At 37.7% G+C, this 26201-nt stretch overlaps 1 protein-coding gene across 1 annotated transcript in view; it reads right to left on the bottom strand.

The window, feature by feature from the left end:
* CC2D2A (coiled-coil and C2 domain containing 2A) overlaps positions 1-25448 on the bottom strand; it is a 52039-nt gene extending 26591 nt beyond the window's left edge. Inside the window, exons 1-15 of the mRNA XM_030947485.1 lie at positions 25311-25448; positions 19654-19742; positions 19046-19147; positions 17154-17255; positions 16184-16360; positions 15868-16018; positions 14567-14703; positions 13161-13292; positions 11240-11449; positions 9209-9312; positions 6312-6452; positions 5740-5896; positions 3442-3671; positions 2364-2541; positions 1017-1173 (exon numbers count right to left, since the gene is read on the bottom strand). Of these exons, the coding sequence (XP_030803345.1) occupies positions 1017-1173; positions 2364-2541; positions 3442-3671; positions 5740-5896; positions 6312-6452; positions 9209-9312; positions 11240-11449; positions 13161-13292; positions 14567-14703; positions 15868-16018; positions 16184-16360; positions 17154-17255; positions 19046-19147; positions 19654-19742; positions 25311-25359 (2116 nt within the window). The 5' untranslated portion in view covers positions 25360-25448. The remainder of the gene's footprint in view (positions 1-1016; positions 1174-2363; positions 2542-3441; positions 3672-5739; positions 5897-6311; positions 6453-9208; positions 9313-11239; positions 11450-13160; positions 13293-14566; positions 14704-15867; positions 16019-16183; positions 16361-17153; positions 17256-19045; positions 19148-19653; positions 19743-25310) is intronic.
* Positions 25449-26201: the final 753 nt, after the last annotated feature.

Raw genomic sequence — 26201 nt, 5'->3', positions numbered from 1 at the left:
AATAACCCGTGCCTTTATCTAAAAAGGTTAATGTGAAACAATGATTCTGCTGTGTGCTGTGGGGAAGAACTCTGTTCTACAATAATGAGTGAAAGATTCCATTACACCTACAGAAAGGCCTTCCATTTGAGCTGGAAGGAAAGGCTATGCCAAAGGCTCATTGTTTTCCTCCACAGATGCACACCATTTAATATTTCTGGTACTTTTCAGATTCAGCATACTGATATCAACAAAACAGAAATTCAGAGTCAAAAGAATTATGTATGATTGAAGTCAGTCCTAAAGCTTTTGACACACAATTGTACATATGGTCATCATAGTCAGTGACATTTACTGTAATGATTTTTTTTTACCCTATTTTTTCCCTCCTCATTTTTTAATCTATTCTGCTCTAACTTTATCTGTATTTATATATGGCAAATTTATGCAAGTCAGTCATCTCACAATGCTGTTCAAATTCATTATACACACTTGCAAGTTCCATATGCTGCTATGTATTCTTTGTTTCCCCTTTTCTTATCTCTCCCTTGTTTTATCTTTAGCCTAAAGCCCCAGGGAAAAGGGGAAAAGGTGTGTGCAGGTTGCCAACAAAGCAAATGGGGGGACAAAAAAATTACTCTGCATATACACTTCTACAGACAGTTTTTCAGTGGTTTAAAACATTAAAATCACTGGAGCTATAATGATTGATGTCTGCTTGCTCTGCAGTGTCAAAGGCCTGATTACTCAAATGCTCAAAAAATTCCAAACATCTTCTACAGCTTGTAAAGCTCCACTAATACAATACAACAAATAAGAAACAGACACATTTTTATTATGCAGAGTTAAAATTAGTAAGAGACAAAAATTCTGCAGCGAGCTTCAGTAATAAGAATTATGACAATTATGGAAGACTCAGTTACAGAAGCTGTGAAGGCTCTTAGCAGGATTTATTCTGAAACCCACTCCAGCCTCTTACTGCTACATGGCTCCAGCAAAACAAGAAGCAGTGAGCTAAGGAAAACAAGAGTCCTCACCACTCCCAACTCCTTCATGATCCAACATCACACGCTGATCACTGCTGAACTCTATTTCTTCCAGAGGAGCACTGCCTGTCAGAACTGCAGTCTCAGGAACAGGTAAGAACACTTCAGCTAACAGGGTGGTACTGCTGATACCTGTAGTTTCATATATCTAGGAAAAATATATGATAGGGGACAGAAGAAAAAATTTACATGTGCATTCTTGAGAAGCTGAAAATATATTTCAACTTAGAGAAAAGGTTTCACCTTAGAGAAAAGATTTCACTATGGCTTAAGCATGAAATAAAAAATTTAGGGCAACTGTATTAATTCACTTCCTAAAATATCCAATTAGAAGACATTTCAGCAGCTATCAGCAGCTTACTTGATGTGAATTCTTCCTACAAGTCCATCTTCTTCACTTTTCTAATGCACCTGAGACAAGTATGACAAATCCAGGCTTTTAAGAGCATCACTGTACAATATGCAACTGCTTGTGACATTCCCTTGGATCAGCTGAAGATTTTGGAGGGATTCTGCCTGGCTCATTCTCCCTTGACATGAAGGCAGAGTGTGGCACACAGTCCCCATTCTGGCAGCACTGCAGGTTGCTTCTCTCTTTCCTAGGCAGCTGCAGGCTCAAAGTGATCTCAGTGGTTTCTCCATTCAATTGTTTTGAATCCAGAAAAATGGTCTTCCTTCTCCTTTTCAATTTATGTGTTAAATAAATAAGCAGACAAGGGGTTTTTACATCATTCCCTGAACTACCTGTTTTACCTAACCAGAGGAGTCTTCTAAAGGGAGAAGTAGGATCCTGATCTTGTCTCATATTAACTCTGATTTATGTGAACTACTTATTAATTCATACTTGGAATTCGGGGTGGCAGTACGTTGATTTAACTACCCTGCTGCACTCAAGTCAAGTGCAGTTATGGACATTACTAGAAATTATTTTTCTTATTCCCATCCAATAAACATTATGAGGGTTTTACTGTGTGGAAAATAACATTTTAAGATGACCATGTTAGCAATTTGATCTGCAACACAAATCAGTTTTTCCAAAATCAAGAGGCTGATCCACGAACATATTTAATCACAAATCCCAATTATTTAATTTCTCCCATCCAAACTATAGCTTTTTCTATATATTTCTAGAAAGCATAAGCATCAAAAAGATAACAGCAAAGTTAAAAGTTAAAGACTGGAGAAGCAAGAAAGGAGTGTAAGATTGATGATTTACAAAAGGTCTTTCATAGGTTTTTCAGCCTTTATGACACTATCATATAGTGAAACACAAGCATTGCAGGAGTAATTACATTTTATATCATCTTTTAAAAGTTATTGCAATAAATCAACATCTACCTGTAGTTTCAAACTCTCTGGCCAATTGATTATTTGTAAATTGAAAATCTGTCCAAAGTGAACTCTAAAATCGGAACTTATCGGTCGGGTAACAGTCCTTGACACTTCCTTGGAGTTGAAAAGGACTTTAATAAATGCTGAGCGTTTCTTCACATCCTCTCGTCGCAAAACTTCTGCTCTGTAAATATGTGAAACAAGCTATCATATAATTTTTAATAACATTTTTATTATCTATTTTTAATGAAAATCTGATTTCTCATGGGGAGACAGAAACCACCTAAAAATAGACGGTATTCCTCCAAAAAAGTCACTATACAGGAATGACTTTAGAACACTTACTTAACAAGTGGTTTATCTTCTTGTCAATATAAATGATTTTAAAATGGTCAAGTTAAATTTTGGATCCACAAAAGCTAACTCCATATAAAAGAAGTTATCTAGGAAAAAAAATTTTCTTCCACCCTCTTCCTTCAAAGCACAAAAATGATATTGAGCTAATGATATTTCAGTCATTGGGAGTACAACAGCCAAGCAGCATTCCCTGATGAGGCTATTTGTGAACCAAGCACAAAACAAAGCAGTATTTAAATTACTGAAATACAGCAGATGTATGTTAAATTGTGTGTGCAAATATGGAAAGTAACAGAAAACAAGTGCATTTATTTCTTTTATCCACAGTGCAATCTCTGGTTTAGTACACAATTCCTTTATTTTCGCTTTGTTGAGTACAGCACAGACCCTGTGCAAAAAACTAGCTAGTGACAGTGGTACTGCCAGCAGTGACCCAGATTCTACAGTGAAACCAGCTTCTTTGTATCTGCACTCTGTTCTGTGCAGATGATCAAGGAATAGCAGAGGGTTCAAAGGGATTGTGCAGACATGCATTTTTTAAGTGCACTATGTACAAGGTTATATGTGACTCGAAAATGAATTAAGTTATATCACCTTCAAAAGCAGAGGTTTCATCACTAGGCTAAACAGAATGGTGAGCTCATGCATCTGAAGTTGTATAAACAAGCAATTAATAAATTATAGAAATTCACAAATAAGGTAATTTGCTGGCCAACATTTATCTTACCGAGGACACTGCTCAGTTGGAGTTATGCTTCCTGAGAGGGTCAGCTCAGGAACTAGAATAGGCTCTCCAGGTTTCCTTCGGCAGCTGTCAGCTTTTCCTCTAACCTGCTGCTCTATTTCCAAGCTATTGGCCATTTTAGGTGGGATGGGTTTTATACGTTCCTCACCAAAATCATGGTCTTCTGATTCTTCATCTACAAGAGTATCTTTTTTCTTTTTCTTCTTGGACTTCTGCATATAAAAAAAAATTACATTCTTTCTGAATGTGTTTCAATCTCTGCAATTTTTTCTCTTGTTCTCTTGATTCACAAGTCCTAAACACAGATGGTGTATGTACAGTAAAATGACAGTACAATTTTAGTATTACACACAAACACATAAAAGATTTCTCTCATTGTAAAGGACTGCATCAGTTTCAGAGTTCAGCAATACATTCCATTCACATGCTTCAAAATAATAATGTGCTCCAAGCAAAACATTTACTTAATCTTCTCTACCAACTTTCAAAATCAGCCTGTTTCTTGAACATTCTGGCTAGATGCTGCCTTCTCATTTGCCTGAGCTACCACGAACATTCTGTTAGGATTGAAGGGAGGTTACTCTGCCAGTAGACACAGTTGTTTGAGATGCACTGTCTGCACATACACTGACAAAACAAATGCACATGTGCCACAAACTCTGGAGCACAAGAGGTTTTGGCTTAGCATAGTATCTTTAGCATGAACAGAATGATCCTTTCCCTTCCTCCTGCCAAACAAGAATAAACAAACAGAACAACACAGGCCTTTCAGCATCTCCTGAGCTACAAAACTCCAGTGTTTACATGCATGCCCAGCTTTACATAACTGCAAAACAATTCCTCCTTCCACAGACTTTTAGATTACTTGGAAGTACAGCTTGCTTAGAAGCACCACTTCACAACAACACGTCATAAGCAAAAGGAAAGAGAGCAAACAGATTCTGCTCAGTAACTAAAATGGTAAGCCAAACAACTTGTTCACATATTGTTCTTAAAAAATACTCTTTGCTGTATTTTGTGTTATCCTTCTTGCTCCTGTATTTGCTTTTAAATTTATTTAGTCTCACTTAGCTCTAGTGTGTTTGATTCATGTGATCTGTACTAGGAAGAAATCAACAGGAGTGATTAAGTTAAAAAGTAGTTTGAGTAAAATAAAATAAGGCATTTATGGGTAAGAAAGAAAGGTAATTTCATTCCAAAAGGAAAGAACCACAATCCTCTCAGTCTCAAGACAGTTTGTGACTAGCACAATAAAAAGATGCCACAATGGTATTTGTGAAGGCATGGATGAACAGTTTGCATTAGGATCAATGTACATGACTACCTGCCTTCATTTCAAGGTTTACACTTATTCATTTTATCCCACAAGTGAACCTACATGATGCTAATGAGTCATGTGCCCACTTGTGTTCTGATAACAGGAATTTCCAACTCCTGCATATTGGCTTCTTCTCAAATATTTTATATGCCTTCCTTAGAGGCTGTATGTACATGAAAAGACTCTCCATTAAAGTATCAGCAGACACACTAGATTCTTGAAAACAGTATTTGAAGCATTTTCTTAAGCTTTATTTTTTTTTGGTATTCAAAAACCCAGGGTGCTGAAGCTGGGCAATAATTATATTAGAGTATAATCACCATTACCCTGAGTAATCCTGTATACTGCCAGATAACTGTGAAAGCAAACCTGATTTTGCCACAGCTGATTTCAAAGATCATCTTGTTGCAGGGTGCTGCTGCAGCACCTGTACTTCCCAATATCCCAGTGAAGCACAAGTGAGACCTTAACTACAGCACAGATTGCTAGCAATAAAGCTTTTCAAAGGTGAAAGGCTAGAACATTAATTAAATCTTTCAGTCAGACATTCCTGAACATAGTGAGACATTCCCAAACATATATTTACATGAGATGATATCAACTGCTAGCTCATTAGAAACATCCCCAATTATTCTGCTTCATCACTCATAGGCACAAAGTTCACCCATGTTTTTTCTTTGCAAGAAAGAAATTAATTTAACAGAAATGCTCCAAAATTACCAAACTGAAAGAAAGAACTGAAGTGCTGAAAATCAGTAGCAGAAAAACAGTGCCTCACAAAAACCTAATACATTCTAATTTTTTAATTAACAACTACCTGACTAACAAATTCTAAGTAGACAGAATGCATTTGAACATAAAATATATACATAACTCTGAATTTTTTCTGTATTAGAAGGAGAAATTTTTGACACATTTGCTAGTAATTTTTTTTTCTGTGAAATTGAATGATTTAAACAAACCTGAGTCTTCTTCCAGGATTTCCAGTCATGTAGCTCAGTTTTATACTCCTCCATTTTCTTTTCATATTCTTCCATACATTCTTCTAGCAATTCCTTTATCTCAGCCTGAATTTCTGCTTCATATGCTTTTTCATCTGATTTCTGATCAACCTCTTCCCTTCAAAACAACAATTAGCAGCATGTTACATAAAATTACATTAGGGTTACAATTAAGCCTGTAACATATAACAGAAATCTACTTCTCCATGAATTAACTTCATTATATCAGAAGTATGTTTTATTTTAAAAGACTAGCATAGATACTCTTAAATGTTGATAGCAGACAATTACATTAATTCCAGATAGTAACTTTCATTACTCCTTAGTCTGTAGACATTCCTTTCTGCTACAGTTATTGCTTATTTAAACCTTCCCTCTTCCCCAAACTCAAAAGGAATAGTGGCAGGCTCAAAGTGCCAGCACCGCTCAAAGTCTTACTTCTGCATATCAAAATGCTAAGTTTCTAAATTAACTAATCTTATTACAACTCCACTGCTAGCAAATAAAGTACAAAAAGCGTTATCAAGACATACTTCCTCAAATAAAGTTTCATGGGTGTGTTAGTAAACTTCTGAAAGTCCCGGAGGGATTTAATTTGTTTCCAAACTTTGATAATGGTCTTAAGCAACGTTCTGTCTTTTTCTTGTTCAGCATCACGAAGTCTTCTGGTTTGTCTAGAAATACACATACACAGCACAAGATCAATCAGAATTGTCTCACGCAGTGGAACAGATTGAAAACTTGGGATACCAAAAGCCATGTGACAGGGGTTTCAGGCTGATTGATGGCTGCAGTGGTTTAAATCCAAGGAACATAAAACCCAGACTTGAAGACTGCAGGATTTGATTTCCTCCTATTTTCCAGTCTCTTTCATTTGGAACAATCTGACTTCCATTAAGTCTGTTCTTTAGAGATCTCACAGTTTTCGGAAATGCTTATTACAGCTATACATAATTAAAAATATTTTAAAGTAAATTCATGTAAACAACAGCCTAGAAAACCTACACTGCTGCTGTGAAGTAATGCTTATTACATGTGTACATTACAAAAGATGTTTAAAACTTCACGTCTCTAGCTCCAGTAAGAAGGACCTGAAGAGATGAAGTAATATAGTATGTCCTTTGACAGACATACAAGATTCTTACTACAAACAAAATTAACACAGTCTTTTTTGTGTCTCAGAATTGATATTTCACATTTCAACCCTCTAATTTATTTGTAAAAGAGCTATTCATTAGCACTTTTAATAACCATCACACACTTCCAATGTAAATGTCCATACAGCACAAGCACAGGCTGTTTCCACTATTATCCTGGTACAAAACCAAGTCTGTGATTAAAAAAAAAAAACAATGTAAACTAACACACTGCTACTTGTAATATTCAGAGAATGTGGAAAGCAGAGACAGAGTTAGAGCTGAAAGAAGAAAGACATCATACATCATTTAACAGCACAAGCCAATTTAGGGAAAACAATAAACAAAGAAGAAATGCAGACTTCAGAAAGCCCTATGAGTAACTTGTCCACTTCATTAGCTAGCAGTTTGCACATTACTTATCCATGTAGCAATCTTTTCTTTTTTGTCTACCAGATGACGCCAGAAGATGAAACACGAGGAACACAGAGATCAGTAACCACACTTATCTAATGTATGGGATTTAGAAGCAGGACCTTTCAGCAGAGTATCATCTCTGCTAAAATACATTACCCACAAGAACCTGAATCACAGAATCCACAGCATACGTTGGCTCCCTACTTCAGGAAGTGAAGATGAATTTCCTAATCTGCAAAAGTTTTCTGTATTCAGATGACATTTCTTCCTCAAGCCAATGGAAAATTATAGCTTTGATCTTCAGAAAGCAAAGGGTATACATCTGTTATGTTATTGCAGGGTGGAGGAAACAATTAGATTATTTTCCATGCTACATGTCTGTAACTTCTCACGAGTGTTCTACATTGACCATCAGGGAAATGCAATGTTAAAAGAGAGACAAGGCAGGTCAGATGATTTTACCAACCTAAGTGGTCCAAGTTAGTACTGAATACCATGACAGCAAAAATTCCTGAGCCCATCTGAGCTTCACATGTGTAACAACTTCCAATAACAGAGCTGTAGCCAAAAGGAATTACAGATATGAAAAGCTCTAGAGTAATACTAGCCAAACTCATCTCGTGTTACTTAAGCAACACTAATCTCACTGATTTCAGCTGAGTTTCTCCAGATTCATAATAGCATGAAACTAAACTAAAGCACTCAAGATATAGAAAAACACATCAGATGCACAGAAGATGTATTCTTTCTTACTGGAGTTCACCATCAAGCAAGCCTCAGGTGCCAAAACCCAAGAATCTCATTCCCACAGTGACTCTTCCCAGCTGCATTCTCATGTCTCCCTAGTGAGAGCTCCTGTCTCCGAGGTACAGTACAGTAACTGCACACCTCCTGCTCCTTGTCCTCTAGAAGATATGTTAATAAGATACTGATAAAAGCTATTCCATTTTCAATTGAAGGAATTCTTTTTCCTTCAGAATAAAATAATAAATTATAGACTGCTTTATGTTCTGTCTAAGAGGAGTGTGTGGATGCATAAGTTTAGCAGATGTAAATTTCAAGGCTGAAAGTAGAATTGTTATTAAAAACATTTTTCTTCTTCATATTGTGTGTGTATAATGTGACCCATTACATCACTTTATAGTTCTGTTTCTTCAAATGAATACATTACCGCCTACTCTTAGATTGCAAAAAACTTTCAGACTTTTTTTATCTGCTAGTTAAAAGACTGTTCAGCATGGATATCCAAAATAACTTCTTTTTTATCATACTGCTAACACTTACAGTTCATCACTGTCCATCTGCCAAAAATAATACAAACTGTCACTACAGAGCCAAAAACTGTAGCACATTTTTACAACTCAGCTTTTCTCCAAGAACAATAACTGTGATCTTATAAAACAAAATTCTACCACTTTATTTGTATTAACCCATTGGCAAAAACATGGCCAAAATACCTTAGAATGGGAAGGAAATCAAGAACATTTGTGTAATGAGGAAGAGGATGGAAAAAACTAGGGGTTTTGTCTGTTCAAAAAATTATCTTATTGTATTGTAAAAGCTTTGTGCATCCAGCTGAAGTCTACTGAAACTTTAATTAAATTTAATTATACAAAACATACCAGTAAATAGCTACTGAGAAATTAATAACCATAATCAAATTAGACCACTTTTGAATGAAAATTTCAGCCTAAACTGTATTTTCTTCATAATGTTTTATGCAACTTATCAGCGAGAACTCTTAAATCTTCAAAATTCTTCTAGAGTTATTTATAGTAGAATTTAAAAGTCTGACATGAATCATATTCTGTACCAACACTTAAAGGAAAAAAGGAATACAATTTTAAAAGCCAACAATGCAATGAATTCATACCCACCTGATCTCCATTTTGTATTCAGGTATGCTTTGCTGAGCCACAGGAACACCATCACCACCAGCACCTTCCATACTGTATTGCACTGCACTCCTCAAAGCATGCAGCTTGAACAAACAAACAAAAAAGGCAATTAACAGGTGGCTTAACAAGGTATCCAGTGTGCTGCACTTTGAAAGGAAAGAATTAATTACTAGTGACAGAAAACCCTGAACTATCCTGATTCTGCATTTACAGGGTTTTGCCATGGCTGTGAGGTGATTCCTCAGCATGACATTTTCATTAGGATCCCTGGATATAGGAGGGAGATTTACTAACTTTTATCACTGCAGCAGATCTAATCAAGGGGAAGACTGATTTAGGGAGTATTCTGAAAGCTCCGGAATCAAAGGTGTAAGTGGAAAAAGACCTGAAGTCAGCAAAAACCCCCAACTTTCACAAAAGCCTTTCTTGGGAGTAGGAAGGGCTACTAAAGGTAATCCTTAGTGAATTAGAAAATCATAGAATAGAATCACAGAATCATTAAGGTTGAAAAAGACCTCCCAGATATAAACTAAACCACAGCAGTAAGTGCCACATCCAGTCATTTCCTGAACACTTCCAGAGATGGTGACTCCACTTCTTCCCTGGCCAGTGCATTCCAATATCTAATCACCACTTCACTGAAGAAATTCTTCCTGATGTACAATTTAACCTTCCCTGGCACAGCTTCTGGCCAGTCAATCCTCCTGACTTGCCTCTGGTTGTCTGGGCTAAGAGACTGACCCCTCACCTGGCTACAGCCTCCTTTCAGGCAGTAGAGAACAATAAGGGTCCCTCATGAGCAACTCCAGGTAAACCATCCCTGAAAGGAGGCTGTAGACAGATATTGGTCTCTTCTGTCAAGTAACAAGTGATAGAACAAGAGGAAATGGCTTCAAGTTCCAGGCAGGTTAGATTGGATCTTGGGAAAATAATTTCTTCACTGAAAGCTGTGTCAAGCACTGGAACAGGCTGTGCAGGGACAGTCACCATGCCTGGAGGAATTTAAAAAATGTGCAGACTGGTACTTGGGGGTTAGTGATGGATGTGGTAGTGCTGAGTTAATGGCTGAACTTGATGGTATTAGAGGTCTTTTCCAACCTCAATGATTCTATGGCTTTATAGGTTCCTGTAATGAAGACATGGATAACCCAAATGTTCTGTTTCGGACAACTAAGCAAATCTTCAAAATATAAAAATTACCAAGAATATTTTGAGACACTGTATGAAATGTCTGTCCATCATTAAAACTATAACCTAATGCTTTATAAAAATTCAGAAATATCTATACACCACCTACTGACTCTCATTACACTAATATAAAAATGAGCTTGTATACAATGACTATAAATAGTTTAGTAAAATATGGCTTAGTATGAAATTGAATGTATATGTACTATTCACTAAGTTTGACAGAAGTGTTTTTGTGCCCAGATGACATCAGAACTGTGTTGACAATGCCAAATGTTCCTGTACACACTTAAATCAAAGAAGACCACTGCCATTACTTCCAATGTACAGAGAGAGGAAGAGGTGGTACACAGAGAATAAGCAGCCCTGTCAGCTCACTGAAGTCTACATCCCTTGTCCATGTAATCACATAAGTGACAGTTTTTATAATCTATTTTTGTACAATCTGGTGAAATTAAACTGCTTTCTTTGATTTGATAACTGAAACTAAACTTCACTAACTTCCCTTCATCATTGAATAATGTCTTTTGCTGTCTCCCTGTCAGTGCTGCTGTACACAATCCTGTAATGTCTAATCTGTCACTCACTGGGAAACATTTTGGGTACTCTAAGGAATACTATGCAAATGTTATCGTATTCCTTTTACTTCAGAGTTCATTCAAATTCAAAGATCAAAGAAATTCCTAATCTTAAAAATGTAATTCTGCACTGAACACAAGCAACTCAGTCAAATATTTAGGTTTTTAACTTCTGACAAGTTCAGTTTTTACCTTAAATTGTCATGTCATTGTCTCAACAAGTATGAAGACAGAATAGAAATACCTTGTCCGTGAGAAATTTGGTAAGATTCTTCTGTTTTCTTGCTAAATACTGATCATATAACTGAGCCAGTTTAGCTGCCAACACATGCTCACGGCTAAAACAGGGATGATGGGTGAATATCAGTCCAGAAATATCAATATCCAATTGAAACATCCCCTGAAAATCTCCAGGTCCAACAAAATACTGATTGGTAGATGTCATTTTTATTGCCTGAAAGAAAAAAAGAATAAAATGGATTTACAGACTCTGACAACAGTATTTTTCAAGAATTTTTTTTGTCAGCCCATGTGAGGCTGAAATATACTGAATATAAAATAATATCTTCCTATACTGGAGGTTTTGCTGAGCAGTGAAGAGAACGACACTGGATTAGAAAAAGCAGAGCCTGCTAGCTCTCTTTTGACACATTTGTTTAGTATTGTTTTGTTTCCCCTTAGAACTGAGCTCTAGGATAGGGTCCAGCTCTCCTTGTAGATTAGGAAGACAAGGAGCTCTCCTTGCAGATTGTGTAGATTAGGAAATATATTACTTGCTTCCCCATTCAAACACCAGGGAAATTCAGACCAAGGAAGGCAAATGAAAGTTTTCAGCAACAAAGCTTAAAAAGCCTACTTCAATCCACTGCAACAAAAAGACATCCATGGCTTACATCCTCAAGCTACTGAAATCAGAAGAGAATTAACACTGCTTCCAGCCTGACTACTCCTGCTCCCTTATTAAGATCCTCCAGAAGACATGCACCAGAGGTATTGCGGTGCTGTAAAAGATTGTTAGGTATGTAGTGTTTGTTGTAGTCCCTTCCTGAGAACAGGAAAAAGAAGGATTTGGAAGGAAATTAAGCTGTTGCATAGGACTTATATAGCTCTTTTATAGGACTGATATAAATGGCCATGAAACACTTGAGTCCCCCTCATCCTTCCACATTCAGTTTCTCATCAAAAGATACCATGTGTCATAGGAATGACAACTTTGAATTCCTTATGCTTTAACTGTTTTTCTGCCCATAAAGGACCCTTAAGCTCAGTGTCTTACCACTGCGACTTAGATATTTCTATGTCACTGTTCAAGTCAACATGGTGCTCCTGAAACATGAGCTCCTTTGGCCTATCTTTACAGGATCTAAACAGAAAATTTTTCCTGCCTGCAGAAGCACCCTGCACAGATCTGTGCTACTGGATGCAGCCTGTGGGTTGCATATTTACCATCAGCATCAACTGAAGGGCCACATTTAAATCTCTGTCAACAACAGTCAGAAACACTTACGTGTCCCAAATGAGCACTCTATTTTAAAGTCTTAAAAGTCAGCTTTTCCAAAGGGTAATAGAGTTCTAACAAGTAGAACAAGTAAAGCTTGCTTCAAGATTGCTGAATGGTTTTAATTGAAACTTATTTTGATTTGTACTGATTGCACATTGAGATTGCTGTTTACTAGGGTAGGTATGCTGTGACTAGAAAAGACCAACCACAAAAACCCCTGCAAACAAAACAAAACAAACATGAAAAACAACAAAGAAAAAACTCCACAACCTCCCCAAAATATATGAATTGATGCTATATAACTCAAAATTAGTCTACATCAGCAAACTCTATATATACACTAATATAGGAACTACTCTACCTTGGCATGAGAATATCCAAGGGAGCCTCACAATGATCTTAGTGGCTCACAGACTTTAAGGTGATTGTTATGAGCTGACACTTTACTGCTTCAACCAGCACTAACTAAACTCTTCATCTTTTGTATGCATTTTTAAAGGAAAAAACAGATATTTACTTAATAAAGTAGAACTGATTTAAAGAACAGACGTGAAATCACAAAAACCAATCAATAGTCATGGTTCTTAGCACAAAACCCTTCAGGATTTCTGGTGCAGAACTGGGACAGTGAGTCTCAGGAATCACATATATGAAATATGCTTACCTTTCTATACACTGTTTCAAGTTCTGGTGCAAGGTCTTCTTCAAGTGAGAATATTGGAGGCCTAGTACAAGACTGTTTAATTGGATTAGGCAGTGCTAAGATTTTGCCATCATCACCAAACCATTCTTTCCCCTACAAAGGAAAACAAAATGATATATTGTTTCTTACTTTATAAAGGAATTACTTGCAAAATCATAATTCTTGTAAAAATACAGAATAAAAGGTGACTATGGATTGATTGTGACTGAAATAACCAAAACTTTCTTAATACACTAAAATGAAATCTTAAAATATACTACAGGTAAGTTTTGAAATTAAAAGACCAAGATGTTGCTCAAACTTTGATTATACTGATTTATTTTTCCTTCAATATTCAGGGTGATAGATTTGAAAGAAAAAAAAATCAACATGTCACTTATTTAAATGTCATTTTCTTAAATCACTAAAATGGAAAGAATTTTAAGTCTTGTTTTACACAAGAGCTAAATGGCAGCTCAGATGATTTATCAAAGTACCTCTCAAATCTTCTAATCCAAAACCTGAACTACTTAAACAGCATCTGTGAAAGCCAACCAGGTATGTATTTTACACAGCAAATTGCTATCCATGGCTTTGCCTGTTCAACGTTGTCCTAATTCATCCCTCTGCTCTCTTTACCTGGATTCAAATACAGCTTAAACCAGTGCAGCTGTCCAAGGATGCTGCCCTACCCTGTTAGTTTCATACCTGTTCTATATACCTTTTATTTATATTTATTATTATTTTCAATACCTGACCATTGAGTCAAATGTTGATGTGGTAACACCATGAAGCCAAGCAGAAAACCAACTGGGTTCAAACTGCCCATTCAAAAATTTTAGATCCAAATGTTCCCAATCTGATTAGCAAAAGCACAAGAAGAATGACACAGAATGACAAAAAAAAATATAAAAGGCAGCTACTGCTCAGGAGTTTAAGTCTATACTGAATACACACCTTACCATGTATAGGATGATAATATAGGAGGACAAAATATATCCAAGCTACTTTCCCCAGTCTTTCCCAAGTCTTCAAGACATACTTAAAAATCTGAAAGGATTCTAAAACCTCTCTGATAAGCTATACCAATATTTAATTGGCCTTACAGTCTGATCAGTGGTCTGTTCCCCAGTAGGCTACAAGCAGAGCCAAGAAAATACATCAGTTTTGTAATACCAAGTCTGATGTTCTAACAGTGGGGTTACACTAAAAACAGGCTCCTACAAAAATATCTATTTCCCAATATCTGATGCTGCTAAACATTTTGAAAATGAAAGCCCTATATTAGCATGACCATCCACTTACTTAACTATAACAAAAATAAGATACTTATAAAGATAAATAAAATACTGATAAAAGTTACAACTAAAAAGGTAGTAGTGACTTACTTGGTCCTGCCTGAGTATTCGGTTTTCTAAAATGTTTTGATTAGACTGTGTTACAAAGGGCCTTTCTCCAGTGTAAAGACCTTCATCCTCAAGGTACCTGGGCTGCATATTTCTAGGCATCTTCTCAGAAGCAGGCACTAATGAGACATTAAGAAGAAAATAATGTAAAATATCTTGCAACTGTAGTTTTAGTTTGCTAATTCTTAAAATGATTGGCACTGTATATTAAGTATGCTGTCAGAAGTATTTTACTACAAAGGTAAGAAAGAAATACGGAATTTAAACAGGTCCTTATCTTAATCAAGACAGATATCTCATACTAGTACACAAAGCATCACAATTCTAATAAACCAATAACTAAAAATTTCCTTATCAAAATTACTTCCAAGTTACTTAGTGGAGTTTAGTGTTAACGGCTGCTCGCAGAACAGTGTAAAAAACCTGGAGCAGCAACTGACTAGAGAAGATTTCTAAGCCCTTCCAATGGAAAATGAAACATTCAGACTAATCAGACCTACAGTTAATAAATAGTGTGCTTAAGCTAGTCTCATACAAAATACAAAACATGCATAAAAGAGTTATGTTAGCCAAATAACAGCAGGTGGAATTCGTTTTGAAGACCTGCTTGCAAGGCTGTTTCACTGTGTGTATGGATTCAGTATTTTTCAGGAAGCAATCTCAAAACAGGGAAGGATTGTACTGAGGGTTACAATAAAAGTTCTCCCCTAAATCAGAACACAGTGGATCACACAGGAAGTAGTCAGAACTAAATTACAAGACATGAACAAACAGAGGCACACAATGTCAAATATTATAACATTGCACTGCAAGCTGCACTGGTACCATTCCAGTACATACTGGGAGACTTGCTTCTATTTCTTCCAGTTCAAATATCAAATAGCAAGTGATAGTATAAAGCAATATTTTAGGACTTTGAAGTTCTGTGCGAATAAAGCAAAAAAGTCAGAGATATGATCAACACTGCATACATTAAATAACAGCAGAAGAGGGGCTAGCACCTTGCACTTCCTACAGGCAGCAGTGAGGAAATTACCCCCAAGCAACTGAGGTGCCCTGAGTACACCTGCCAGTGCAGCAGGTGATGACCTGCTGAGGTGTGCATGCTCCCAGCTAATCCACCTGCCAGACTTTTTCACACTCGACTGGATGAGCAGTGTCAGAGAGCTGCAATGAAACATCTCTCTCTGCTGCCTGATAGTCAATACAAGATTTATTCAGCAGAACAGAGTGTCATCAGTGCCATGCTATGCAAAAATCCAGGATAAGCACAATCTTCATACCTGCTAGCATGCTGGGAATGAAGAGAAATTCTTTTTCCCTTTTTAGTTGCTCAGTGTAGCTTTCACAATCAACGGGTTTCACGACTACAAGGTCTTCATCTGTCTGCCCTATGAATAAATCATCATCTTTCACCAGACGTACATCTTCATCCTATTGGTTAAGTGCAAACATCTCTGTTAGTTTTTCTTTAGAAAATTTCTTGAGAAAGTACACTTTGAGAATTTTTAAGGAAACCAAAGATGCTGTTTTATATAGAGTAATAAAATTAATAGAAGTCTGAATAAAGAATATAAACATTTATCCTACAGTTCTCACCATTTCATCCTCCTCTTGTTCATCTTCATAAGTTTCGACACATTCTTCTTCCACCTCTTCCTCTTCACTTAATCCATTCTTTTTCCTGGCTCCAGCTTTCATTTTCTCTGCTACAGCATCAAAATTGAAGGTAAAGAAATTATATGCTTCTTCCTCAGAAGGAAAATCATTCTGGAACTAGAAAAAGAAGACAAAGATACTTTATTATGGTATTCTTAAGAAAATTAGGGCAAGTGAATAAATCGAATAAATCTTTCCATTAATAATATGAAACAGCAGCAAGATAATTATTTTATCTCAAACAGAGCTCACTCAAATCCCGAAGCTAACTAAAATTGTATGAAACTTTCTCTATTTCTATATATTCATTCAATATTTCTTGCAAAGTTTTGTTTAAAAAGTTACCTGGTCTAATTTAACATTCTTGTTGTTTTAAATATAAATCATTTGTGAATCAGAACACCAAAGTTTAAGTTCTGGCCACAATGCAGATACCCAGATAAATGGTACGAAGAGAAATTTCTAATGGCCTTTTGCCTTTGAAGGTTCCAGGACCCTTCAGCTTTAGGATGAATCCTCTAAGAAAAGAATTAGCATTAGTACTTTGTGGCTAATAAATATCAATATACTAGTCTGTAAAATGCTTTAACTGCCAACTGGTGGCATTAAATGAAAAGGATTTAAACAAAAGACACATTTTTCCTGCAAATTCCAGTAGTGTCCAGATGGATTTACTAGAGCTTTTCGGGTTTTTTAATCAAATGACCCAAAGCCATTCTTGTATTTGATGAAGGTTCCTTTTATGTACTTCAATTGCTGGCATATACTGCTTATGAATTTTTAAATTAAATAAAATCTTTGCCACTGCTTAAGACTGAATTCTGTCTCCTTCTCCAAACAGACTCATGAAGCCATATAAAGGTTAAATTAAATTAATATTCATTATTGAAATGGAGGAATTGGTACTTACTGTTGACTTTTGCTTAAGCTTTTTTACAGAATCCCGAAACTTTACTTTTGATGATAAGTGTGATTCACTCTCTGGCATCTCCCTGAATTTATCATTAGCAGACTGTATAGAAACATATACATAAGTTTTAGCATACATTTAGTGAACATAAAAGAAATACAAACAAATGACTACAGTTACTAGATACTGCATTTTTACAGAAAAAAAATAACAAAAGAGAAACATCACCACTGTGGTAACAAAGAGATTCCGTATTTATTTTACAAGGGTACATCTAACTGTTAGTTAATTCCTATGGGTCAAGAAATAGACTGTAGGACATGAAGAAATGGTTCATTGCCTAAATGACAGTAGCTGTCTTTACTGCTGCTGGGATCATTGTTGCTGCACTCCTGAACACAAGCAATCACAGGCTGATGTTCAAAGGGAGAGCAGGGAGGCAGCAATGGGGAGACAGCCCCAGCAGCAGGGCCAGGGGTGCTGCTGGCAGGGGCTGCAGCCCAGGGAAGGGAATCAGTGCACTCCTCAGACAACCCTGCTGCAATCAGGAAAACCCTCCTTGGTACTGTTTAAAAAAGGTGGTGTTGATTGTTTGGTTGCTGAAATACATGCTTGATTATTTATTTTATTCTGTCAAACATTATTGCTAGGCTACTCTGACTCCATGGGTGACACACCCCTGCCTTTTCTTGAAAAGAGGTATCATGTTTATCCACTTGCAGTCAAGATCACTGTAAAGGTCACTGGTTCTGAGGTTGCTTCAGCAACTTCATGTAACTGCTTGAAAGATTTTGAAGCGATCAGGCTTAACCAAGAAAAACACATCTACCATTCTATCTGTTCTTCCATTTTATCTGTTTTTCTTCTTTACGGCCCGAATTGTTAGATTAAAGGAAGACAATTCTTGAGTTTACCTCTATTACAACTACATTTCGAAATAATAATATCAAAAAGAAAATGTCAGACTCTGTCAATCTGATGGCCACTTGTTTAGAAACAAAACAGTACCTTGTGCATAAATAAGTACAAGAAACAAAACCAACATGCAGAAGGTTTCACATATACTTGACATAAAATTAATAAACAACTTTAATAAGGACATAACTTCTGCATTTTCCTAATACAAATATATTTAAACAGTACTACTTAACTGAAAGCTGTAATAATTACTTATTATAAGACAACATTGCCAAGAATCTTCCCACAACATACATGAAATGGCAATTTTCCCCTAGACAGGTGATTTAGCCAGGCTAAATCAGGTTGTTTGGAATTCCATATAAAGGTGTTACTGCTATACGCTGTTATTTCCTGGGCATAACACATTCTTTGGAACACATTTTCTACAGGCAGGCAATCTTTTTGTGAATTCTGAAGAATATGAGTGCCAGTTCTGCACAGGCAAAGCCTTTGTTGTTTTTTTAAATACAAAATTCATTTTCTAACAAAGAACATGCTTATACAAAAAAACCTCAATATAAAATGGTAACAAGGAAATACAATAAAATACAATGACAAAGTTAATATCCATCATTTAGCAATTGCACTGTTCAAATTTATTTAAAGCTCTATTACAGTGGGAGCTTTGTTTATATAAAGCTCCTGTTACAGTAAATTTTAAATACTTCAAGGCATAAGCAACAGAAGCCAAGAACCTCTAAATGACACAAGTTTCACATGATGTCCATACTACAATGTAAGCAATTTATTACTGTTAAATATATACTATAAAAATAATAACCAGAATGGTTCCTTTCTGGTTACTAATTCAAACAGCAGCATAATTCTGTTAAATGAAATTGATCTTCAAGAGTGTGTAGACTTTGATTTTTTTCATGTTTCACACTCAATTTCTTATGATAAGAACAGCAAGACAGAATGCACATTTTTACCCTTTTCTCCAGTCCGACTCCTGGTTTTCTTTCTCTGATGCCTTTTAAGCGCCTTGGCTGTGAGCTGGGGTCTTCTTGTGATAAAGTAATTTCAGCTTTTGTCTAAGCAAACAAATGACAAAAATGTTTAGCTGTAATAGAAACAGGAATAGATCAAAGCCTCAATGATTCCCAGGAACTCAACACTTACTTATATTTGTGTTAGGGACAGAATCTATAATTATAAAATCAGCTTAAGTGGTTTTTCAGATCCATATATTAATGCACCTCATTAAATTGTACAGCAAACACACAAAGAAATCCATTGCTTTCAAAATAGTGTAAGAAATTTTTTGGCAAAGAACACAGAAGGAACTTGTAATGATTGTATCATCTGAATTACAAAATGATACCTTTTAGGTTACTATCAACAAATTAAATATTAACTTTAGAAAAGAAAAAAGCAATACAGAATGTAACTGTACTGATGAACTGAGTAATCTTTCAGCTTCAGAAATAAAAAAGCAGATATTCCAACTCAAATCCACATAGCACAAAGCAAGCAAAATCAAGTGGGTGTTCCTTATAGGACTGAGGTCAATCAAACAGGATTTCTGAAGGATTCTTACCCTTGCTGCTTTTAGTTTCTCTCTCATTCGCTGCCTAACAGAAAGCTCTGCAGAGCTTGTCCTTGATGTAGAAGGAACAGGTGGCAACTCTGAAACAGAAAAAATGGAAATGTGTTTAAATTAAGTATTTTCTGAAATAAATGTATGGAAAATAAAACCATTTATACCAGAATCCCATGCTGCAGCAGAAAGAACTTGCATGAGAAAATATGAATGAATGAAACATTTTTTTTTTGGAATCCAGTCCTTACAATTTAAATGCCTTTAAACTACAACAGATCTACCTTTCATTATATACTATGAACCACTGTAAGAAATGCTTAAGCACACTTTTAGTTCACCAACATTTAAAAAAGAAAAATACATTAAGATAAACATCACCACTACTGATTCTACTCAGAATCATCAAGAGATTTGGGAGAATTCTAATATTTCCAAATTATACAATTTATTGCTTATATTTCTAGAAAAGAAACATTTGTTGCATTTGGAAACTTTCAAATGAACGAACAAGGTGCAAAGTGCTAACCCCCTATTTTGCAGGAATTTTCAGCATCTGTCCTTCCTCAATCTAACACCTTTAGAAGATTTATTAATTATTTGAATGGTGCAATAGTGTTTATCTGTGTACAGAAAACACAAGCAAGAATTTTCAGGAAGTCACATTTTCTCACAGATGGCCTTTGAAAAGTTTTTGGAATTGAGAAAAAACTTTAGCAATTTTTGAAACTTCAGGCTCACTAAAGATTATGGCACACAGAAAAAAGGCTATGTCTGCTGGAGATGGATATGATGAACTTTAACTGCAGTTTGAAAGGTGGGTACACGCTGGAAAAAAATATAACTTTTTATTCTAGCACTGGAACTGAGTCCCTTAAACAGTTATGGAACCCTCACTAGTGCAAGCTTTTAAGTTAAAAAACAAAATCAAACAAACAGATAAACACCAACCCTCAAAGAAACTCGGTCAACCAAAAAAACCCATCAAACACAGGTATCAAGACAGAAAAAAATATTTCAAGGAAGAAGCTGGTCTAGAGTTACCTTTAGATTTTCCTCTTGTGAATTTTTCTACTGTTTTATTCTGTTCAGTTAGCATTCAAAAACATATTCTATTTCATTGCAGCAAATCTGTCATTCAATTCCATTCTGATAAATGCAAACTAGAAAGCAACAGATTAGATGATGTGAAATCCTTTACAATTGTCTGTAAACATTTCCAGACAAGCTAGGTGAACAGTGTAAACATACAAAATTAGGGCAGAAAAAATCTGCTGCTACTTCAAGCACTCATATAGCATCAGAACTTATGCTCTGTATGCAGAATTCTTTATTAATTAATCTGTTCCTTGAGACAACAGGATCATTATCTTTTCTATATATAATGAAAACCATTTTAAGGCTTCGGCAGTTGCATCAAATGCTGTGAGAGATACTGTAGCTTTTTGAAAAAAATGGCCACATTAAAAAAAAGGTTTTGTTACTTTATTTCTCTGGACAAACACTTTTGCTCTGCTTATGTGAATGGGCTCTACAGCCAACTAAGTTGTGCTCAACTTCAAAATACATCTTTGAAGTGAAGGAAGTAAAACTGATATCCACGAACATATTACTTTGCAGGATCACCATTAGAAGGCTTAAAAATATCCACACAATGTTTTGGCTCCTGCAGTGGCTCTGTATTTTATGTCAGGCAGATCTAACAAGTTTGCTGGATAGTCAAACTGAAATTAAACCTGAGAACCTGAAAATGTCATGTAGTGTTTTCCTTTGATTTCATCTGCACTCAGAGGGGGCCAAAGCCATTGGATCTCAGAGTGGCTTCAAAGCTCTCTGCACTGACACTGACTCAGAATTTCTGCAAGTAGCTCAAAGGATGCAGAAACCAGGCACAAGACAGATGTTAATGCTGTGACCAAGCATCAGTTACCTGAATGAAAACAGGGAATGGTAACTTCCAGCACAGATCCTAGAAAAACTGCTGTATTTTTCATGGATCCAACTGCATAAATGCACAGTAAGACACAAACCCAACAATGAAGAAAAATTTACAGCAACACAGCAGTTGTGCTGGCTTCACAAGGCAATAACTACCAGACACAGGCTTTTTATTTAAAGCAATTCTTCTTTTGAAATTCTTATTTACTAGTCTGATTAGTGGACTGACACATAGCCATGTCATTCCATTTAAGGAAGATATAAAGGTATTAAGTGGACATATAATTGGATTAGAGTAAAATACTGAATTTCTGCAAACAGATTGCATTAAAAACAGTAGAGACTGACTGAATGTTTGAAAGACTAGTACAGAAATTATGCTGAATATTAAGTGAAGAAGTAGCTGATGGACATGTTTCAAGAAAAGCTTGCCATAGTGGGCCAAGAACGATAATCATTCCATGCTAGAAGAAAATAAACCACCTATTTGAGGGATGTGACAAATTGATGATTCCAGAAAAATTATCTACTTCCCACTTGTTTTAAAATACAGTTCCCTTTTCCTGAAAAAAGCAGTGTGGGGGTGTGTATATTTTTAACACCACAGATGTAACATAATATGGTGACAACTATGACAAACTAAAAAGGCCTCAGAATAGAGGTGATGTATTATCACAGGCATTAAAATAAAAGCAAAACCAGATAGTAGAGCAAACAGACAATGCAGAACTTTTCAATGGCACCTGGAAAACTGCAGGGGGGAATTATTATTATTTTTTTTAAATAGTTAGCTATCACTTGGCAAGAAAATGATAAAAAGAAATTCATACACAGATCATCACTCTGTGTATGAACAGAGTGATGATCAACAAAGGAGTGAGAAACTTAAATCTACTCTTACTTGATAACTGGGCTACACAATAGCTAACAGCAGTTGTCATCATATTCAAAACTATAACATATAGAACATGGAAATTTAAATTATTTATAAATCTGTGAAACTGAATCCTGGAGACATAGGGGGAATTGAAATAAGTTTTGAATAGATACATGAAGGCTTCAGCTCAAGGTTTAGTCTTTCTCAAAATGTGAGATGCAATTTCAAAAAACTCAACCAAATAGATGGATAAATTATACTGCAATTAAGTAAACCAATGCTACAGTCTATCCAGAATATCACATATTGTACTTTTCACTTAATCATACAAAGTTTGCAAAATTACAGGTATTTTGGAAGCAGAAGTAACAGAGCAAAATACTCAGGAAAACAAAACATTTATCACATATGAAAACTAGGGACTAGTTTTCTTCGTGAGAGTACTGCTGAGATATTCTGTTTATTCTTGGAAAATAAGCTTCTGTAAAAGAAAATAACCATCACTAGAGGGTGCCTCAATTTTCCCATGCAGTCAACTCTTAAAATTGTTTGGACTCTATCTGTCAACAACATAGCACTTCCTAGCACAAGCTGGTACAGTGAGACTCAAAAAACTTACAGAAGAAATGTATGCAGACACTGAAGAGCTGGAAACATCCCTAAACTGTAAATGTCTTTAAAAATTTGTCTGTACCATATTTTGTTAAAATGTGCTTAAGGACAGTACATACATTTTATTTTGGTAAAACTTGACATTGATGAAAAACCAAGTATGTTTATACTTCACTAGATTTTCATTCTACTGATTTTTTAAAATTCTGCTCTTAATTAGATCTTTTACACATCCTATTTAGGTAAACCATAAATCCATGCAGAAAGATTAGACATCTAGTTCTAGCAGTTTCCCACCACCACATCACTCTCTTACACTGTAGGAGTATTTAATGTGTGACATTAAAATAGCATGCCAATAAATCTACACATCTTCATACCATGAGAAACACTTCAAGCACAAATTATGAGGTTTACAGTACGATTAGGGTTGGAAGGCACCTCTGGAGGTGATCCAATCCATGGAGATCATCCAGTCCAACCCCCATGGCAAGGCAGTCACCTAGAGCAGCTTACACAGGAATGTGTCCTGGTGGGTTCTGAATATCTCCAGAGCGGGAGACTCCATGACCTCCCTAGGCAGCATTCTCCAGTGTTCTGCCACCCTCTATATAAAAAATTCCTTTTCATGTTGAAGTGAAACTTTTAAGTTTATGACTGTGGCTGCATGCGCTGTCGCTAGGCACCACTGAAAAGCTTGGCACCCTCCTCTTGGCACCTGCCCTAACGAGATCCCTTCTCAGCCCTCTCCAGACTAAACAGGCACAGCTCCCACACTCTCTTTCCATAAGAGAAATAGCCCAGACCCCTCAGCATCTTCATTGCCCTCCACGGGGCCCTCTTCAGTAGCTCCATGTCCTTCTTAGTCCTGAGGATCCCATAGTTGGACATGGCTCTCCAGAACTGGCCTCACTAGGGCTGAGTGGAGGGAGAAGATCACCCCCCTGGACCTGCTGGCCACACTATTCCTGATGCACCCCAGGATACCATAGGCCTCCTGGCACAAGGACACTGCTGGCTCATGGACAGTTTGTCATCCACGAGTCCCAGGTCATTTTCAGCAGAGCTGCTCTTTAGCAGGTCAGCCCCCAGCCTGTGCTGGTACTTGGGGTCATCCCTCCCCAAGTGCAGGACCCCACACTTGCCCTTCTTGAACCTCACTAAGTTTCCCTCTGCCCAGCTCCAGCCTATCAAGGTCCCACTGAACAGCAGCACAGCCCTCAGGTGTAGCAGCCACTCCCCAGTCTGTACCGCCAGGAAACTTGCTGAGGGCACATTCTGTCCCATCGTCCAGGTCATTGATAAACAAATTGAGTAAGACTGACATTAACTCACTATTAATTCCCAGGGAATGCCATGGACTACTCTGCTGAATAAGATCCTCTGAGCTCTACTGTCACCTCACTGTCCACTCATCTAACTCACATTTCCTGAGCTTACCCGCACGGATATCGTGGGAGACAGTGCAAAAGCCTTGTGAAGTCCAGACAGACAACACCCATTCTGTCCCCTCATTGATCCATCCTGCCGTGCCATGGCAGGCAGCTATCAGACTGATTTCACTGATCCATCCCGCCGTGCCATGGCAGGCAGCTATCAGACTGATTTCACTGATCCATCCCGCCGTGCCATGGCAGGCAGCTATCAGACTGATTTCACTGATCCATCCTGCCGTGCCATGGCAGGCAGCTATCAGACTGATTTCACTGATCCATCCCGCCGTGCCATGGCAGGCAGCTATCAGACTTGATTTCCCCATGCCAGAGCCAGGCTGACTACTCCAGATGACCTTATTCTACACGCTTGGTGATGACCTCGGGAATGATCTGCTCCATCGCCTTCCCAGGAATGGAGACAAGGCTGACTGGCCAGTCCAGTTACATAAATACCGCACATCTTCATAAATATATCTAAAAACGAAGGGTTTTTCATAATCTAACCATATTTAAACGCGACAGGAGCACGTCGTTGGAGCGCCGCGCTGCCTGTCCGCTCGAAGCCGGAGCTGACCCGGTGGTGACAAGCACAGACCCCCGCCCACCCCTCGGATGCCAGCAGGAAGCAGACAGGAGGAGCGAGGAGCAGACCGGGAGCGCCCCACGCTCCTCCCGCAGCAGCGCTGCCGTCTGTGGCCGCGGGGAACCCCGGAGCGGGGCCGGGTCCCGCGCATGAGCGCCGGGACTGACACCGGAGCCCGCCGGAGCCGCGCCGGCCGCTGGGAGTCACTCACCGCGCACTGCCTCTGCCTCGGCGGCGGCGCTGGACCGTGCTGCCGACATGGTGCCGCCGCGCTCCGCCCGCGGCCCGGCGGGACCCGCAGCCCCCGGCGGCGGCAGAGGGGAGGGAAAGGCGATGGCGGCGGCGGCGCGGCCTGGCCGGGAGCGGGGCCCGGAGCGGGGCCCGGAGCGGGACCCGGCCCGGCCCGGGGCAGAGCGAGCGCGCCTGCGCGGGAGTGCGCGTGCGCGGGGACCGGGAGCGCGCGGCAGGGACCCCGCCGGGACAGGCGGACAGAGGGACGGACAGATGGACGACGGACGCCCCTCCGCTGTGGCTTCACACCAATATATTTTATGTATACAGTTATAGACATGTGCCTTATCCTTACAGTTAATCTCCTCACACCATAGGGGTTTGGGCATTCTTTTCCCCTCGCTGACATTTTACCGTTTAAACATGATTACCTCAAAAGCTGCTCTGCAGGTGAGCTAACGGAATAACTTCGTGGTTTTGCGACCTACCCAAGGCTAAATATATTCAGCAATAATTTGAACATAATTTAATCCGCACTTTTCACAGAGTGTGGATCAATACGAAATAGAATTTTAAAAAACCAGAAATCCAAAACACATTAAGGGTGCCTATTTCCAGCAGTGGTACTTAAAAGTTGCAGTATATTTGCACAGAAATTAGTAATGCAGATCTGAAAGAACTAGAATGGTACTGACAGGTGAGAAGAACTTAAAAAGAGAGTCTTGGCTTACTTATTTCACTTGTCTGTATCTATATATATGACAGATTCCTATTATTCTCGGTGAAAAATGATCATAAAACATGTTTGTCTCAGTGAACTGGACACTAACCTCCATGATTATCATGGGGATTCTTCACTGCAGTTCTCCTG

This window comes from Camarhynchus parvulus, chromosome 4 (genome assembly GCF_901933205.1).
Source record: "Camarhynchus parvulus chromosome 4, STF_HiC, whole genome shotgun sequence".
NCBI lineage: Eukaryota > Metazoa > Chordata > Aves > Passeriformes > Thraupidae > Camarhynchus > Camarhynchus parvulus.
Note: the sequence above shows the minus strand (reverse complement) of the source record. Positions and strands in the feature narration are given on the sequence as shown.